Below are 17,335 nucleotides of genomic sequence, written 5' to 3' on the forward strand. Positions count from 1 at the left end.
TCCCCCTGCCCGCCCCTGAGTGCTTTGCAGTAGAATGCACCTTTCCTTAACCAGTATTTCTAGCTACATTAAAGAATTTGTGCATGGAGATTTTGGAAGAACAAAGCCAAATATTGGCTCATTACTGAACAGAACTGCCGACATTCTGGAGTTGGATGTAGAAGTAAGTTGCTTGTTATTTATCTTTCCTGGAAATTAGGAGTGTAGTTGTATTTGTGAGATGCTTTCAGTAGAAGTGTTTATCCGAATCAACCATCCTGACTATCCACTCCTTACCACAGCTGATACAAAGGTTGATGTTAATGCAAAGATAATGGTTTGTATCATGCTCACACGCTTTCATGATGTAACAGGCTGCTTCTGCTGAACTTGTGTCTGGGGAGGGATGGGAGGACATACCATGAGTTTTGGGGCACTTAATACAAAAATATTCTGCATCTGGAGGTAAAAGATGAGCTAGGAAGTTAAACATTTTTGAAGATGACGCTTCTCATTGTTAGCACTCATTGGCATAGAAGCTTAGCCATAGGTAGTTTTTTTCTTTTCATGTTACATATTAGATACATATATACATACATACATACATACATACATACATACATACATATCATTTCTTTATGTCGGAATTTTAAAAAAGCATTGGTCAAAAACCAGGAGAAAGATATTTGACTTCCTCTTTCAGCACCAGTTCAAACACAGCAAGAAAATGTATCTGTTCTCTTGCTGGAATCAGATGGGGTGGATGCTAACTTGTAACTACAAAATGTTTAAAATGATGTACGTACTGATTTGGATTTATTACTTAATGTAGTGGTTGAGCAAAGTTTATTTACAACATGATTTTTCCTTGTGAAGTAGACAGTGTCAGCATGCTTGTTGTCGTGTATTTCTGTAAAACTCCCTGTGTGTTACATTTTCTGTGGCAGTTAGACTTGCAGTTGTGGAGGGAACTTGCATTAGGTCTGAAAATTTGAGCAGCTGACTCTGGGCTGCAGCTGATAAGCATCGCTCTCACATGGATAGGTGTCACTGCAGTTATTGGACATAACTATGAAAGTTATCTAGGGACTTGAAAATAATTAGCAGTCTTGCTAACAATGCGTTTTAGCTTAGCCTAAGAGCCTAATGCTTTGATGAAGTTGTAGACTAAGCGAGGAGTAGGTATGATTAATTTAGGCAGTCTTGAAGCCAGCGTTGAGATCCCTGCTTTGACAAATGATGATACTTCACTAGTGTAGGGTGTGCTGCTTTTGGAAGAGGGCGAGCCCAAGTTTGCCTAAAGAGAACTGGAGATGTGGCAGCAGTGAGGCTAGGAGAGGAAGATACATAGCCCAAGTTCTAGTAATTACTACATTTGCTTCTGATAAAGTGTGGAGCACATTCTGTGGGTTTTGGCCCGCAGTCAGGATGACTGTTTAATTATCTTGCCTACATAATTCTTGTGCATAATGCTTGCCAGCTTATTCTTTTAATAGAGTAATACTTGCTCAGGAGGCAGATCTGGGGACAGGCGATGGCATTCTACTCGAGCCTTGCCCACACTGCCCACTATCTGGATATTTCTGCTGGATCAGTCAGCAAGTTGTTTGTTCACCTCATCACAGCCCATCTGCAGGATTTACTGGTAGAGGATGCAGGCGCGTTACGTTTCTAAATAATGGTTTTGGGCACTTTGCAAATGCAGCCCAGTATCAGTTGACTCTGGTACAAGTAGTTTTGATTCTGCTTTAGGAAGAACACTCAGCTCCCAGAGCGCTCTCTGCAGACACGTATGGAGCCACTAGAAGAGGTGGCTGTTTCATGCCACTGTGTCCTTGTCTTGTGGTATATCTCTCATCAGTGTCCTTTATTTGCTCTGCTTTCCACTGTTAACCTATAGCTGACAGGCATGGAGTCCTGACAAGTCTCTTTATATACCTAAAATACCAAGTCTGCTGATTTTTGCCTTTTTTTTCCCCCCCTCTTCTAGTCTGTTGATGTTGACTGGCCTCCAGCCCTGGATAATTAGCTTTTCAAGTTGGGATGAGGAAAAGCCGCTCCTCTGTCAGCAGCTGGTTACTGATTGAGCTTTGTACAGCATTACAGCTTGGTTCTTCACTGCAAAGTCTTTTTGTTGAACATTTGGATCATGTTGATCTGCTAAAAGATGCTGTTACTTTGAATTGACTTTCAGCACTGTGGAACAGGTAGTGTTTGTTCATTTAATCTCTAGCCTTATTTTAGTTTCTAGCTTTCATAAAAAAAAATTGGTAAGCTAGTGTACTGATAGTAAATCTTTTAAAAACAATTACTTAAGAGAAACATAAATGGTGTAACATGCAAACAAGTTACTGAGCAAGACACATCAAATATGCTTTCTGCAATACTGCATGAAAATGTTTAAATTTAAAGTAACCCTCCCTCAGACCAGATTTGTTTTTAACTATTTTTTTTATTGGATGCTGTAGCTTTCTTGTCTGGGTAAAGGTGCCACAGAATTGTCTGAAGCCCAGTCCTAACTTTTTCTGAGCACTGTTCATGCATGACTATTGGAGATCAGACGCCCAGAAGTCAGGGAGACTCTGAAAACAGTGGGATAGCTCCTCAAATGAGGTGACACTCTGCTGTGTGCTGACTGCTTTTTGGTCAATGTCTGTTTTAGAGATGTGCAGAACTGTCTCTCAGAGAAAGTAATCTTCAGAGGGAAAAACAGTTTTCAGATGAAAACTTTGCACTGAAAACAGTTTTCTTCTCGTTTAAAAATCAGTGATGCTTCCGAGGAACTACAGTGGAGGTACTTCAGGTCCGTAGTCTAATGGCTGTCTGGCTTGATTACAGTCCTCTTCACGCATAGGATTTCCCCACTGTTGAGTCACCACATGTAAAAAGATTGGGTATTCCTGGAAATGGTACATGATGGAAATCCAGAGAAGAGGGATACAGAGAACCCAAAAGTGCAAGTAGATATAAAAATGTAATGTAAAATGCTGGTATTGAGAGATGAAGACAGAGGCAAAAAGCTTTAGTTTGTAGCATGGTTGTAGCATTAAAAAATATTTTCTAGTACCTAGGGTTTAGATGGATGCCTGGACTAGTTAAACTTTGCCTAGCAAACTTGCCTGCAATAGGGAAGACCTGAGTTTCTTTCCTTGCTCCTGTGAATATTTTAAATGTTTTATACAAAGCAGGGCAGTCTCCACGGGAGAGTCCAAAAGCCCCATCTCAGAGCCCTTAAGATCGTGCTGGTTACAGGCTGGCTCCGGAGCGCTGCAACGGCGGGGGGAAGCTCCAGTCGCCTCAGGAAGGAAAGAATTGAGCTGAGTGCCCTAAATATTAGCTGATGAGGGGAAAGGGGACCATCCTCTTCCTGCTCAGGGCACGTTTACCTGCATAGCTATCACACGGAGGAGCATGACTCTAACTCATTAATCTAGCAGGAGCTGGGCTATGAGATTGGCCCCCTGGCCTGCTTTTTGGCCAGGCCCTCCACTTACTTACATCTTCAGGAAAAGCCACTTTTATGCCTGTATCCTGTTGCAAAGGCACACAAGGAATTAAAACATATCTATTTTACGTGATTAAAAACAAGAAGAAATATAAGGTAACAAAATACAACCCATTGTTAATGGCTACTGTGCAAACGCATTAGGCAGATGCTTCGGGTCACTTGACATACAGAAGAGCGTTACACTGTCCACAAGAAACTATGGTTTGGAATTTAAGTGCTCTTAACAAACAGTTCAGAAACAATAAAGGCAATAGTTTCCAAAACAAACCACTGTCTGGGGACAGGAAGGATCACTGAGCTGCATTACTTGCAATTCAGTGGGGGGGTGGGGGGGGGTGCAGAATAGAACAGCTGCCCACCTTTAGCTAAAGGCATTGATACGTAGCTTTTTAAAGGTGCTCCTAAAAACTGATCTCGAAAAATTAGTTTAAATATTACACACACTACATATGCTGGGCTCGCAAAACTTGCCGTTCATTGTTTGCCTAGTCCATTGTGACATAAGTAAGTATGGCAGCAGTTCAGAAGCTCCTGTTTTTCTGACACAAAAATAATAGGAACATCAGACAGCAACATTTTTTTTGTTTTTAATCTGAAAGCTGTTATGAGCAAGAGATTCCAGCAGTAGCTGCCTCAGATAATAATCTGTATAAGTAGCTGCAATCACCTAGAAAGGAAGCGTTGTGAATGATAGAAAACAAGAAACTGACTACAGAAAACAAACAAAAGAGAATTTCAGTCTCATATCTATGGGATTTCTTGAAAGAAACACAGAGTGAGCTAAAATATGATTTATAAATTCCATAAACTACGGGGGGGGGAAAAAAAAAAAGTAAGCAAGACTGACTGCAACATGGACCTGACAAACATTAGACGTGCTATCCCCGAAGTGAAAGAGTGCTCACAAGTCGGAAGCAGAATGGGCTACTCCTTCTATCATAATGCAAAGGCACTCTAGGAGCTCTTATCTTCAGCTCTTTCTTTAATATGCTGTATGCTGGCATGGTCACAGTGAAGACCAAATTAAGAATCAGCATGCAGCTAAATGAGGCTATAAAGATTAGGCTAAGGGTGCAGAGTCTAATGTTGTCTTCATGCCACGTGGCACACTCCATCAAAAAAAATGCCCAAATCACATACTTTCTGTGATAAATTTGAAGCATCAAATGAGAAGAGAGGGGGAAAAGAAAGAAAAGAAAAAATAAGAGAAAAATAAAGAAAAGAAAAAGCTGATGGTGCAAATGCCTGCCATGCAGCTGTTTGTTTAGCTGTTCATTTACTGTTCAGTAATCATGTGAAAAATATGAAAATTAGAGAGGCAAGCTATTTTCAACTTTATTTAAAGTCTGCAGTTTTAATAAAGGAAGATAAATACTTTGACCTGTCATAAGCTGTAATGAATACTGTAACAGCAGTACTGATGTTGTACTTTGGCCCTCATCTTGTTTTTAAAGTAAAATACCTACTTGTAAATACACAGTGACTTAAATAGGCTATTTTGTGAGCCTGACGAGAGCAAGGTTTAATCTTGTTCTTGAGGACAATATATGAAAGAGGTAGACCTCTTCTAGCACATCACGTGGAAAATGCTGAAAAATAAGGTCCAAGCAGTGGTTCTTAGTATCATTCGTCTTCATGCTCCACGCACTCAGGAAAAGGATTTCTCCAAACAATCGGTCACTTAAAAAAATCCTCCCCCCCTCCCTGCATTTTTTGCATCAGTTTAGCTAAACTTGGAGATTTAGGAGAAAGCGGTTTGCCAAGGAAGGTGAATGTGAGCTGCACCAGTAGCGCATCTCTAGATGAGCATGAATGCCTCGGCACTCTGTGCTCATCTGACTTACCATGGTAAGTCAATTATCCTGCCACATCAGAAAAAGTCATGAGTGAAGACAAATGAATCCTTTTGTACACAGAGTTCTAGGTTGTGTAGTGACCAACAATAATTGTGGGCAGAATAAAACATCCTAGAAAGCCCCAGGATAAACAAACCAAAACCAGCTTCTCTGATTCCTGTGGCTTTTCTAAGGTGTGGGAAGTCATTTTAAATTTGAGGAGGTTACAGAAGCTCAGTACTTACGATGACCAATTTTTTAATTACCAAACCAACTTGTTTACAAAGGAAAACAGAACAGAACACTGAAAATATTTAATTATACAACAAAAACAAATTGTACTATAAAGAGCTTTCTATAAAATGAGTAAAATGTTTACATTTAATAAAATTGAGAACTTTAAAAAAAAAAAAGAACTGAATAAACAAAACGTTTTAAACTTTCTGCTGTTCTGTGTATTTCTTTGGTCTTTGTATTGCTTAAGACTGATGAGGAGCTCCTGAAAAGGTATGTGTTTGTGAGGAAAAACTGCTTTAAAATATAAAGGCAGTTCATTCTGCTGTGAATCTGGAGTTATGGGGAGCACTTTTCCAAGCATCATTTATACACATCATCGAAGGAGCGTAGTCTCTCAAACCTGTGTAATTGGTATAATGCGTTACTGCTGCAGTGTATTATTGCTTTGAATCCAGTGAGTTACTGCAGTAAGGAGTCACTGCTCTCCCATAAACCACTAAGGTTTCTTGGAGCTCTTTTCTGCCTTGTATACCACTGTGCATCTCAGCTGGCTCTTTTGATTTGGGATTGTGGGCTTTTTTGTTTTTTTCTGTATCCAAGGATGCAAGGGAAATGGTTATTGCTTTCTTTCACGGTGCAGTTTTATGTTGCCAAACAGTAACAATTAGATTCTTAAGCCTTATCTGCCATAGGAAACAGCTGTGTAACTTAGGAAATGTACTCACGTATTTGTTGATCCGTTGCTTCTTACAAATAGTTACAATAATATTAAAACAGTAAAGCCCTATATGCTGAATAAAGTGTCTTACCTAGCTAGTAACATCCTTATGGCTTGTTATTAAACTTCTCCTGTCTCGGACTAAGAACGAAGATTGAGAAGCAAAGGGAAGGAGGTTCTAATTTCTGAGCGTACAGGGGTGTTTTTAATTAGTACTGACTGAAACGTCCTGAAATTAGGACCGAAATGGCCTTAAATTGTTAATAAGGTGTGTCTGGATTAGGCTGCACTGAGACTGTGCTTGTGGGTTTGTCCTGAAGCTTTCTTCTGAGGGGGTTGTGCAGGGGGGCAGGATCTGACCCTCTCTTAAGCAGTCACCTGCATAGCAGGAAACTGCCAGGATACTTGAGGAAAAAATAGGTAGATGCCTTGGTCCAATATATTTCTACTATTCAAAATAAAATACATATCACAGCCACACACACACACACACACACAAAAAAAACTTCCAGAGAAATAACAGTGTGCTCCATTCCTAAAGCAACAGGGTTTTGTCATTTAACATAGTGCACTTTGGATGAAGTGCAGAAAAGTCCTTATTTTCTGTTTATTCTTTTGTGCAGTGATTCATCTACAACAGAGCTGGACTATTAAAAAAACTCAAACAAACCTTCCGGTCTTTTAAAATACATCTAACAATGACATAGTCATTAAAAATTTCTGAGAGCAAATTTGCCTTCAAAGCAAACGGAATATGATGAAGATGTGAAAAATCAATGCATAATCTTGTTTTAGCAGAAGGATATTTCATATAAAAGAGGTTAAGAAACCTGAACTTTTCAAGTTGAGTAAAACTTTAACATTGTTAAAGCAATAAGTAAGAGCCCCATGTGTATTTTTTTTTTCCTAATTTCTGTTGTATCAAATTTTATAGTTGATTTTCATAGCAAAAACAGTTTCTTTCCAACCAGTTTTAACCCTGTGAATTATTTGAAACTTGGCCCTTCTGAAGATACCTGCTTTTAACCACTGAGCTCCCCAAAAGTAAGGAAGCTTCTGTGTGTTAAAAATTCCCTTTTCCAACAGTGTCAAAATGTGTATGAGGTACTTTTAAGATACAAAACTCCAAACCCTACTCCCACCTCTCTTCTTAATGGGCACCAGTCTTATGGCTACAATATATAACCTTAAGTTATATCATGAAACTTACATAGTAACATTCTGAGAGAGAAAGCAGGCAATCCAGAAGGATAAGTTACTAGCCATTTGAAAAGCTCTAGATACCCACTTCCAGCCTGACATTGCTGGCTCAGTGGTTATAGTTTTGTAAGATGCTATCAAATTGGAAAGACGGATAGAGCTCATCCCCATGGACACCATCTGTGTCATAGTACTGGTTATCTGCAATGCTATTTTGATGATTCTGGATAGGGTTGGTGGATAGTCTTGATTCACTCAAAACTTCTTGGTCTATAAAACTGTAAGCTGCTGGATCAGCTAAATTAGACTGTGAATTAAAAGGTGTGCTGCCAGGGGCTGCAACAGGTGTACAGGCTGGTGGCACCTGATGGAGCTGCTGCCTGTGATTGCTTGCATGTAGCACTTGATTATACTTTTCAAAGTTTATACTGGTGCAGTTGATGTCATCGGTCTCCATGTTAATGATGCTCGCTGTGGTGACGCTGGCAGGGTGAGCCTGGTGCACAAGGCTGCTACTAGAAACATTTTGCATGTCTGCAGGTGACACCGCCACTGCTCCCATGCCGTTTGTGTTGCCGAAACTCCTGTAGAAGCTTGGATCCTTCTCATCAGCCCAGTTCAGAGGGTTTTCATGGAAAGCCGGGAGAGAGCTGCTGCCCTGAGCACTGGCGTGAGGCACCTCTGCTGCAAAGCTGTTCTGTGGGTGTGCATTGACCAGGTTGCCTGCTGAAGAGGGGGTGTACAGGGGCTGCCAGCACGGGGAGAGCGTGTCTTGCTTCCCTAGCCCCACCTGCGCAGGCTGATGTGGTATCTGATTGCAGGCAGAGTAAATTTGACTAGCGCTGGCCAGAGTTCCTAGCCCTGGCATCATCAGTGCAGATGGAAACACGTTTGGTTCTATGAAAAGGAAAGACGTTACCACATTTTTATGCTATTACTTATTTTTTTACTTATTACTTATTTTTTTATGTACCGCTTTACAAACGGTAGAAAGCACAGCTGATGAAAAGGCTCAAGGCTTCAAGCATTTTTTGACCCAGCAAAACAAGAATGGTGCTATCCTAACAAGATTATTTGCGAATTGCACTTAACTACTTGCTTAAATGTTCTCCAGGGTAGGCCCTAGAGTTCTGGACAGCAGCAAGACAGCGATCTACCTCATCCCTCTTAAAGGCAACTACTGAAGATAGCAGCCTATGTATAAAAGAACTGACAGGTTTAGTTTGCATAGTCAAAAGTACTAGTATCTTAAGGGAAGAAAGCCTGGAGAGGATTTTAGAACCTCAAGCAAAGAGGAGGGAAAGCCAGGAACTGAGTGCTACATTTAAAGGACAAGGTATCTGAACACGGATACCCAAGAGTCTAACTAACTTGCTTAGAAACCTAATTCCATCAACTCCAACACTTCTAACAAGATGTTTTGCTTTAGGGTTTGTGCAAATAACCTCAGCTCTGAATTGTCTTTGGCCTTCCCAGGCACCCTTTCTGCTCCGTGTCAGAAAAAGCCGATAAATGCTTGCTTATTATCTGGGGTGGCTCTCCTGCCCCATCGTGCTGCCACTCTTTCCTTTCATCTAAGGCTGCCAGCTAGCAATATGTAAAGACAAGGAGACTGTAGCCTTCTCCTATGGAAAGGGAAACTTGCAGCACTGCTGAGGCTGTGAGAAGGAGGAGGAGGAAGAAAAGCAAGAGACAAGGCACTGCTGCTGCCTTGAAAACTTCAGTGATCCCTGAAAAAGCTCCTGCCCCTCCCCATCCAATTAGACGCTGTTTCGAACCACTGTCAGATTGGCATATGCAAGCAAAAACCTACCTTTCTTAATCAGTTTCCCTTCAGGGGTGACAGATGGGAATGGAGCTACTTTGGGCCTCTCTGATGCATTTGATCCTGTAACGGAAGAAATCATGAATTTACTCTGAATTTTTGTTTTTAAATAAAATAATCCTATCTAGTTGTAAGTTCACTGAAACATGAAAAAGTCAAACATTTTCCTTACCACGGTCCTGTATGAGCTTTTGCCAAGCCAATGTTGATCTTTGCCTTTTCGCTTTGTTACCATACGGATCTGCAGAGAAAGGAGTGGAAGGAAAAACTGTGTTAATTAAGATTCTCCTCAATATAATTTGTAAAGGAACTTTCTAAAACTTAGACCAGTGGCCTCTAATTGTAATAAAATATACTTTTAAAATTATCTTTCAAACGTAGGACTACACTCTATCAAACCAAGAGAATGTTACTAACCATTAGTCTTAGTATCTTCACTGAAAGAGGGACTAGACTGACTGACAGTTTAAAATTAAAAAAAAAAGCAAACACAAAACCTACTCCGTAGAAGTCGTGTTGTACAATTTGTACCAATGATTAAGTTACAGTTTATTATCAGCAAGAGTTCTGCATAGATAATAAATTTTAAGAAATCAAACTAATTGGAACTGTACCCTTTTCATCTGGTAGATATCTGAAATCCATTGGCTCACTGACTTCCTGGTCTGAAGGTCTTCGCAACTGCATCTTTACTGTAACAGGTTCAGTGATGTCTTTGAGAAATGGTGGCGTTCTGAACACAATGGCAACTTGACGATGAACATCAGCTTGCGAGAAAGAACCTTTGGCCTCCCAGTTGTCCAAGACAAATCTGACTTCTATATCATCTAGTCCATTAGAAAAAAAATAAAAAAAAAAAAGATGCTTGTTAAGCTAAAGAAGAAAACTAAAAGGTTGCAGCAGAGAAGGGGGGGGAAGAGAAACAAAGGAAGGAGCAAAGTAAATGACTTGACTTTAAAGCTCAACAGTTCCTTTAGTATCTTTTAGAGGTGCTGGGAACCCTTGAATCTGAAAGCTCTTCTGACTTGCTAAAACCAGAACACTTACGTAGGAGTGTGGTAAAGGGTTTAAGTTCCCAAGCTAGAAGGTGTTAGTGTCAGCCATTTGGAATGAATTAAAAAGACCTAGTCAAGATTTACCTTTTTGAACCTTGTCACACAGTAGAAATATTTCATCTCCTCCTTTTACACTTCCACAGTTCTTATTCACACGACAAATTCTCAGTTCTGCTGTGTTGGGAGCTCCTGGAAATGAACAAATTTGATGACTGAGATTCACTGTAAATTTGTTGCTATTGAAGAAGTGGTGGTGGGAATTAAGAGAGATGAAGGGAAGGTAACAGCTGGAGGAATGTGATGCACCTTCCTAGGTCTGGCCCTGCAATCCACACTAAAAACGTTTTCCATTTCATCTTAAGTAGGTGAGTTTTGTAAAACCATCCATGACACTGCAGATGAGCACTCATGGTTCACACAGGGATCTCTGTCTATCTGGTGTTTGTTGCTCCCCCGTTACCTAGGAAACGTAGAAGCATGGCTTGATTTTCCACGCAAATCTGGGATCAGCAACCAGCAGGGCTCTTTTACAGTCCTTGTCTGCTCATCTCAAAACACAAGGTTCAAGTGCAGCTGGTCTGTGCTACTTACTCCCTAGGTATTCTAGGGCAGTCTTCCCAAAACACTTCACCGGATGATGTTACTGTGCTCGGCACTGCTGCACTTCAAGCTGTAGAATTCAAAACAGTTTTTGAGTGACTGATTACCTGTTACAGCCAGGCTTCTCTGGAAAAGGCTGGGCCAGCAAGTCAAGAATTCCCCTCTCCTAGTAGAAGTTTTGTTCACAGACCTCAGTTCAGCACCAAACTTTGACTAGAAGTGCAACATCACTGGACCGCACTCATGACGTAGTTCTGGACGGAGAACTGCCCTGTGCAAGATCTCTGATGGCCTTGTATGTTGCAATAAAGAAACAGCGCTGAAGTTCACATCGTGTGACTAAACAACCTGATCACTATGAGGGACTTCACGCTGGACACGCGCGAGCACTGACTGACCTTACTGTTGTGCGCGGCCCAGTTAAGCAACAATAGCTTTCCCGTAGAATAAATATTGGTAGGACACTATTACAAGTCACTGTCTTTCATAAATAGTAAACACGCCTCTCCAAAATGGAAATACTTGTGAGGAACAGTCCACTAATAGCTCTGTGGGCTATGTTACAATTTATTTAAATGGTACTGAGGTCACAACCTATTTATTTTCAGAAGAAAAAAAAAAAAAGCCAGAATGTAAGAACTCCTAGAGTACTCAGTTCACCCCCTGTTCCTATATATTATGTTGCTGTTTTTGTGTATATGAACACATACAGGGTTTCCAAAAAACCCTGTCTTGACTCAAAATAAAAGGTAACTGATGCTCCTTATTCTGCGTCTGTGAGTGACTGCATTCCTTATTTGCTGCATCCTCTTCCACCCCTCCAATCCCAACAGCCACATTACGCTTCCATTGGTGTTCTAGCTACATTACTTTAAGACCCAGAACTCCCAGTGTGTTGAAATGCCCGAGCAGACTGGGCTAGCGCTCCTTTACGACCCAAGAAACTGATCCTCCTACCACCACTGGCTCCCTGTTCTGTGCATAGCACTGAAATACAAAGGCCAAGGTATCACCCCTGCAAAAATTCATTTAATTTTGGGCTCCCAGTCTGAGTCAATTGACACCTGATCCTTCAGTGCACCGTATAGGTATGCTGTAGCGTAATACAGACTACGTTTATAACAGGGCTCCTGGTAACCTCAGGCCAGACCCCAACTGAGTAGTTACTATCTGCAGCTATTATTACTATGAGATGCCTGTGCCTCATTTACTACATGACTTCACTTGCTGAATGAATCAGAAACTTTAAAGGGAGGGGAAAAAAAACCCCAAAACCCAGAAACAGTACAGGATCATATGACTGACAGTGTCATTGTGCGTTTTTCACAGGAAGAATAAACTAAGAATTGCAAGGAGAAGCTTAATTTTATCTCTGTCTCACTTCTGCATGCCCAAATGGCAGCCAGCGCCCATTTAACGCGGTTTTGGGACGGTATCCTAGGCTCGTTGAGTTTGTTGCTTTGTTTGTCTTTAAGGGGGCTTAGAAGGGAGGAAACAGGAAAACAACAAGAATTCCAGCGCACGTGGACGCGGCGGGTGGCACTACTCTGCCGCAGCCCTGGTGCCGGGCAGGAACGCCGAGCACAGCCGAGCCTCAGCAGGAAACATGCTCTGCGGCCTCTGCCCCTGCCCTGCAAGGCACCGCTTCCCACCTCCCCCCGCTCCTGCATACCTCCTCCTCCCTGTCACTTCGACTCCTGCCCATTCCTATTGCTCACTCGTTTCTATGTTTTGCTCTCTACGGCTCTTCACAGCGTCTCTTCTCCAGGTCTTGCCATATACCTGTAATCCCCTCCTGCAACCCTCACATCCCTGAATTCCAGACAGCTGATTTTGTGAGAGCCCAAAACCTCCCCCCCTTTTTTTTGTGGTGGTGGTAGTGCCAGAGGAGCGGAGAGGGAGGACCCATCGGCCTCCTCTGCCCACTGCTTTCCACTCTCTTGTGCCAGCGGAGAGCCCCTGCACCCCCCAGGCTGCACAACGCGCTGAGGCCGGGGGACAGGGTCCCCCGCAAGGCGGGAGCAATGCGGCATCCATCCTCTGAACTAACTCAGCGAGGGACATGAGGCAAAAAATTGTTGAGGCTTTAGAAACTGCACCCGTTACTCCAAGGGCACCAACAACCTGTTGGCTCCAAGGGCACCAACAGGTTGCCCAGAGAAGTCGTGGAGTCTCCTTCCCTGGAGATATTCAAAACCCGCCTGGACGCGATCCTGGGAAACATGCTCTAGAGGACCCTGCTTGAGCACAAGGGTTGGGCTAGACGATCTCCAGAGGCCCCTTCCAAGCTCGGCCATTCTGTGAAAAAGCGAGACCCTAGCAACAAACCCCTAGAAGGTCGAGCTTTTCACCAAAAATCACGTCACTTTCATCAGGGGCAGAACGTGTTTCTTCTTAACCTCATTTCTCAGAAATGGTAAGCTGCTTTCTCTGACTCTTCCCAAGAGTTTTCAGCTTGGTAAGATACCCAGCCTGGGAAATTTCTTTTCAAAACCAGTTAATGTTATAAGCAACTGAAAACAGAAGCTGCTTGTAACATTAAATTTTATAAGCTGTTCAGTCTCTGCTAATGTGATTGCTTCCATGTTACGTTCACGTTCTTCTTAAAGCCCATAAGAAACGGATGCATCTCTACTACCCAAATTAGATGGAGACTAAAGAAGTACTAGAAAGCAAAGCAAATACTAGATTTAAAACGTGCAAGCTGATTTTCAGAGAGGCTCTGAATATTTTTTTGCTCCTGATGTGAACAGGTCCACCACAGCTTCAAGAATAACCACAGAGGTTTCCCAAACTCACTGGCAACAGACACTTCACATACCATGCACCATACAGTTTTATCTTTTATCTAAAAGTATAGCCTGACCTTACCCATTTCTGTATGACAGAGCTAGTTTAGAAAGGTTAACATTTTTTTAAGAAATTCAGATCTGAAACTGCTGTTCCAGGCAAGAGCAGTATAATTTTTATGATTTGTGGTTGCAGTTATGCACTGTTTTGTTTACACTGCTGCTAAGTTACATGGAGGATTTTAGATACCTATAGTATATCAGAGTTGCCCACATACACCCACGATAAAAAAACAAGCTTCCCCCAGCACACATAGCTATCTGTCATTTCAGCAGCTTAGCAAAGACTGACGTCAATCAACGTGGACTAGTAATCATGATTTGGCATATTTCTAAATGGCATCTGAAACGTAGCTGCAGATCTTGTACATCAATTTTATCTCAACCTTAGTTACATTACTACAAGCGTTCTAAATAACACCATGTGCACAATTTCAACTTCCAGGTAATCCTAGAGTAGGCTTCAAAAATATCAAAAACACTCGAGCTCATATTAAACATTTTCGCAACGGCTGTGCAAACATCAACACAATTTCAGACCTCAGCTGTATAAAATGCAGATCTCATTCAGCAGCTTCTGCTAAAATAACGTCCCTCGATCTTAAATGTTTAGCATGGAAATACCTTCACACTGCTGAAATAAAAATCACTGCCAAAAAGTTTGCAATGACTGAAAGCTACTCTGCAAAGTAGTACAGACTACAGAGTAGTTCCCAAGAACAGCAAAATTGCTTAAAAAGCTGCAGCAATAAACACTTAAAATATATATTAATATAGACAGCACTCCTTTCCAGGACAGAAGTCCAGCTCAAAACTGCTGTACGTGCTGAGTAAATCCTCAGTTGAGGGACTTGCCAAAGCCGTTTGGAAGTCCAGTTTTTTGGAATGCGGAAAACAGTGCTAAAGAAAGGGTATTTCACATCTCTCTGCACCCTCCCAGAGGTGCCTAATCAAATACACCCTCCCTTGTTACCTTCCTGCCCACTGAAAACAGGGATGGAACGGGATATGAGAGGCTTACACAGAAGCTTTAAGCCAGTTTCCCACTGGGCTAAATATCACCCCGGAGTCCTGCTCCAAAGCCCTCCCAAGTCAGAGGCAAGACCCTCTCACTGTCTGATACAAACAGATCTGAGATGACATCCTTGGAAAACAGATCGGTCTTGTGGCAGCCATCCAACTCATGACTGTTTTAATTGCTTAGCATGTCAGAGGCCGGCCTTTCCTTGCAGTCATTCCTGTGATATGAAAAGCAGGGCTAAGAAAGCACCAAATGAGCAGGTACAGCTGAAACTTCACTCTCAAATGATCTCGTGAGTGTAGGCCAACTGCGTTACCACGTGGTAGGCATGCATCTGGCACACAGTCCCAAGACACGAAAGTGGTGCAGAAGGCTAACAAAGAGTTCAAAAACAGGCCCGGCACTTTTCGTCTCAAACGAAAAGAAAAAAAGGAAAAAAATTACACATTTGACTGTGTTGGTACTTACTGTTGTCATAGATCGGGTTGGAAATCAAAGGAGGAAGAGCTAACGTGTAATTGCCATGTTCATCGGGGAGAAAAGCTTGGAAGCAGAGGCGGACGACGTTGAGATCATACTCATCAATGTTGTGCAGCTGTTCTTCAGGCACTGTACAGCAGAAGGAAAGAGACTGAGGATTACTCTTCAGAAACAGCAGAAACGCTTTAACCAAACTGGGGGTCGAAGTCCACTGGGAAAAGAAATAGTGTTGCCAATGCAGAGGGAACCTGGCCATAGTCCCTGCTGGCTTCAGAGGAGCTGTATGCATAAAATGATTATACACCACAAATGGAACAGAAGCCTTTAATACCTTCCCTTCATCAAATAAGGCTAAAACTGAAGCAAAAAAAGTAAAAAACATTCCTCCTGCCAAGGCTGTCTTCGCCCTACTTTCACGTTTTATGAAATCTTGCTCTTTGACCAGCGTATCTCACGGATGAACTCTGATGAGCCAGACTGGTATTGCCCCTGGGGAGCTGCAGTAAAGGAAGATGAACCAGGGAGCAGAGCTTCTGTCACACCAAACCACAGCACGCATCCATCCGGGAGCCAGCGACATGGGGCTCTCTGGTGCCAAGCATTTTGGCCAACCAATGCTCTTAGCAAGACAACTCATCCTGAAATTACGGTTCCCAACATTTGGAGGATGCAGTTCCTCATCTCTAAGGGATCTGCACCCTAACCTCCAACACGGATTGGGATTTTTGACTCACTCCAGGTCAGATTCTCAGGATCTCACCCTGCTATTCCAGTTTCTTTTCCACCTTTACAAAGTCTTCATCCTCTTTGTCCCAGTTCTCCAGTTGTTCCTTGAGTGCTCTTTGCTCACTGGTTTCCTCACCTGGCCTTCCAGACCAGTTTCATATATCTATATATGTTTAAAAGTCATTCCTTGGATTCATATTTCTCCCTCTTGTTTGTGCATAATAAAGTGCACAAACAAAATGAATGACATGGTCAAACAGAAAAGGACAAAAAAATCCCAGGATCTAGCTAAAGATCTGCAGCAACAGTGAGAGGTTTCTGCTACATGTTATCATTGTTTTCCTCTAGAAGCTGAGGAGGAAAAATGACGAGAAGGCAGTTCTTGGGGTAAGAATGAAGCCAAAACAATACAAACAACCCCTCCGCCCCCCTTCCCATCAAGATCTGTGTCACTTCTGTACTTTTGAAAATAGTGATTAGCGGTATCATTACAATATATTTACGTAACACAACAAGCAGACCCTTTCTGGAAAGGATGTTTAGTTACGTATTCCTCCCAGTGTAAAACACAGTAACGCTTAATCCAAGCCCAGCATTTCAGTTTTGTTCTCCTTTCCACTTATTTTAATTTCAGAACATAGGACCTAGGGTATTATTAGTAAACATTTCATGCACTCCTGGCTTAATCGGTGATTCTGGGAAAAGCTGCAACACATGAACTTGGTAACACTTTCCTTTAAGGTCTGACATTAAACTATTACGCTGACACCCAATGATCGCAAATGAAAGACCGATATTATTTCATTTAAGCTGAAGTACTGATAATTAAAATCATTTAAAGAGGTTCTCTTTTCCAAAGTTGTACAAAGCAGCAGTTCAGCACGGTTAGATACGCCCAGTAATTACATAAAGGTCTGCAAAGTCAACAGATCACAAACTCTTCAGGTTCGCTCCTTCCCCTGCCCTTTCAAAGCCCTCCTGCAAGAATGAAACATTAAATGTGCTTGTGATAAAAAGCCTGTGGATCATGCTGTACTGATTAGATTGCAATACTTTTGACCTTTAACACTTATCACTGGGTTGGTCTCCACTCTGTCATGAGTAGGATTCCACAATGCCCACTCGACTGATTTCTTCCTTTCACCTTTCGATAGCGTGAAATACTAAATGCATTGAATTCAGAATACTTTCCACTGGCATTTTCAATCTTTCTGATGTTCTCAATATCTCAGTTTCTCCCGATCGCTACTGCAAAAAGAAAGCCCATCACTTTCCATTTTACAAGCCCATGATAAGCCATAC

At 41.9% G+C, this 17,335-nt stretch overlaps 2 protein-coding genes across 10 annotated transcripts in view; one reads left to right on the plus strand and one right to left on the minus strand.

Moving 5' to 3' along the window:
- PUS10 (pseudouridine synthase 10) overlaps positions 1 to 4,669 on the plus strand; it is a 37,505-nt gene extending 32,836 nt beyond the window's left edge. For 6 of the 8 annotated variants that reach the window (XM_068940363.1, XM_068940366.1, XM_068940365.1 and 3 more), the window contains 2 exons: positions 64 to 163; positions 1,970 to 4,668. In XM_068940363.1, the coding sequence (XP_068796464.1) occupies positions 64 to 163; positions 1,970 to 2,008 (139 nt within the window). In that variant the 3' untranslated portion in view covers positions 2,009 to 4,668. Of the gene's footprint in view, positions 1 to 63; positions 164 to 1,969 lie in introns of those variants that run through there. The other 2 variants (XM_068940369.1, XR_011140525.1) reach the window with 2 other exon arrangements.
- A 952-nt stretch (positions 4,670 to 5,621) lies between these two features.
- REL (REL proto-oncogene, NF-kB subunit) overlaps positions 5,622 to 17,335 on the minus strand; it is a 36,653-nt gene continuing 24,939 nt past the window's right edge. For both annotated transcript variants that reach the window (XM_068940361.1, XM_068940360.1), the window contains exons 5-10: positions 15,296 to 15,436; positions 10,442 to 10,546; positions 9,917 to 10,129; positions 9,475 to 9,543; positions 9,291 to 9,365; positions 5,622 to 8,374 (exon numbers count right to left, since the gene is read on the minus strand). In XM_068940361.1, coding sequence (XP_068796462.1) covers positions 7,587 to 8,374; positions 9,291 to 9,365; positions 9,475 to 9,543; positions 9,917 to 10,129; positions 10,442 to 10,546; positions 15,296 to 15,436 — 1,391 coding nt within the window. In that variant the 3' untranslated portion in view covers positions 5,622 to 7,586. The remainder of the gene's footprint in view (positions 8,375 to 9,290; positions 9,366 to 9,474; positions 9,544 to 9,916; positions 10,130 to 10,441; positions 10,547 to 15,295; positions 15,437 to 17,335) is intronic.

This window comes from Struthio camelus, chromosome 3 (genome assembly GCF_040807025.1).
Source record: "Struthio camelus isolate bStrCam1 chromosome 3, bStrCam1.hap1, whole genome shotgun sequence".
NCBI classification, from domain to species: Eukaryota; Metazoa; Chordata; class Aves; order Struthioniformes; family Struthionidae; genus Struthio; species Struthio camelus.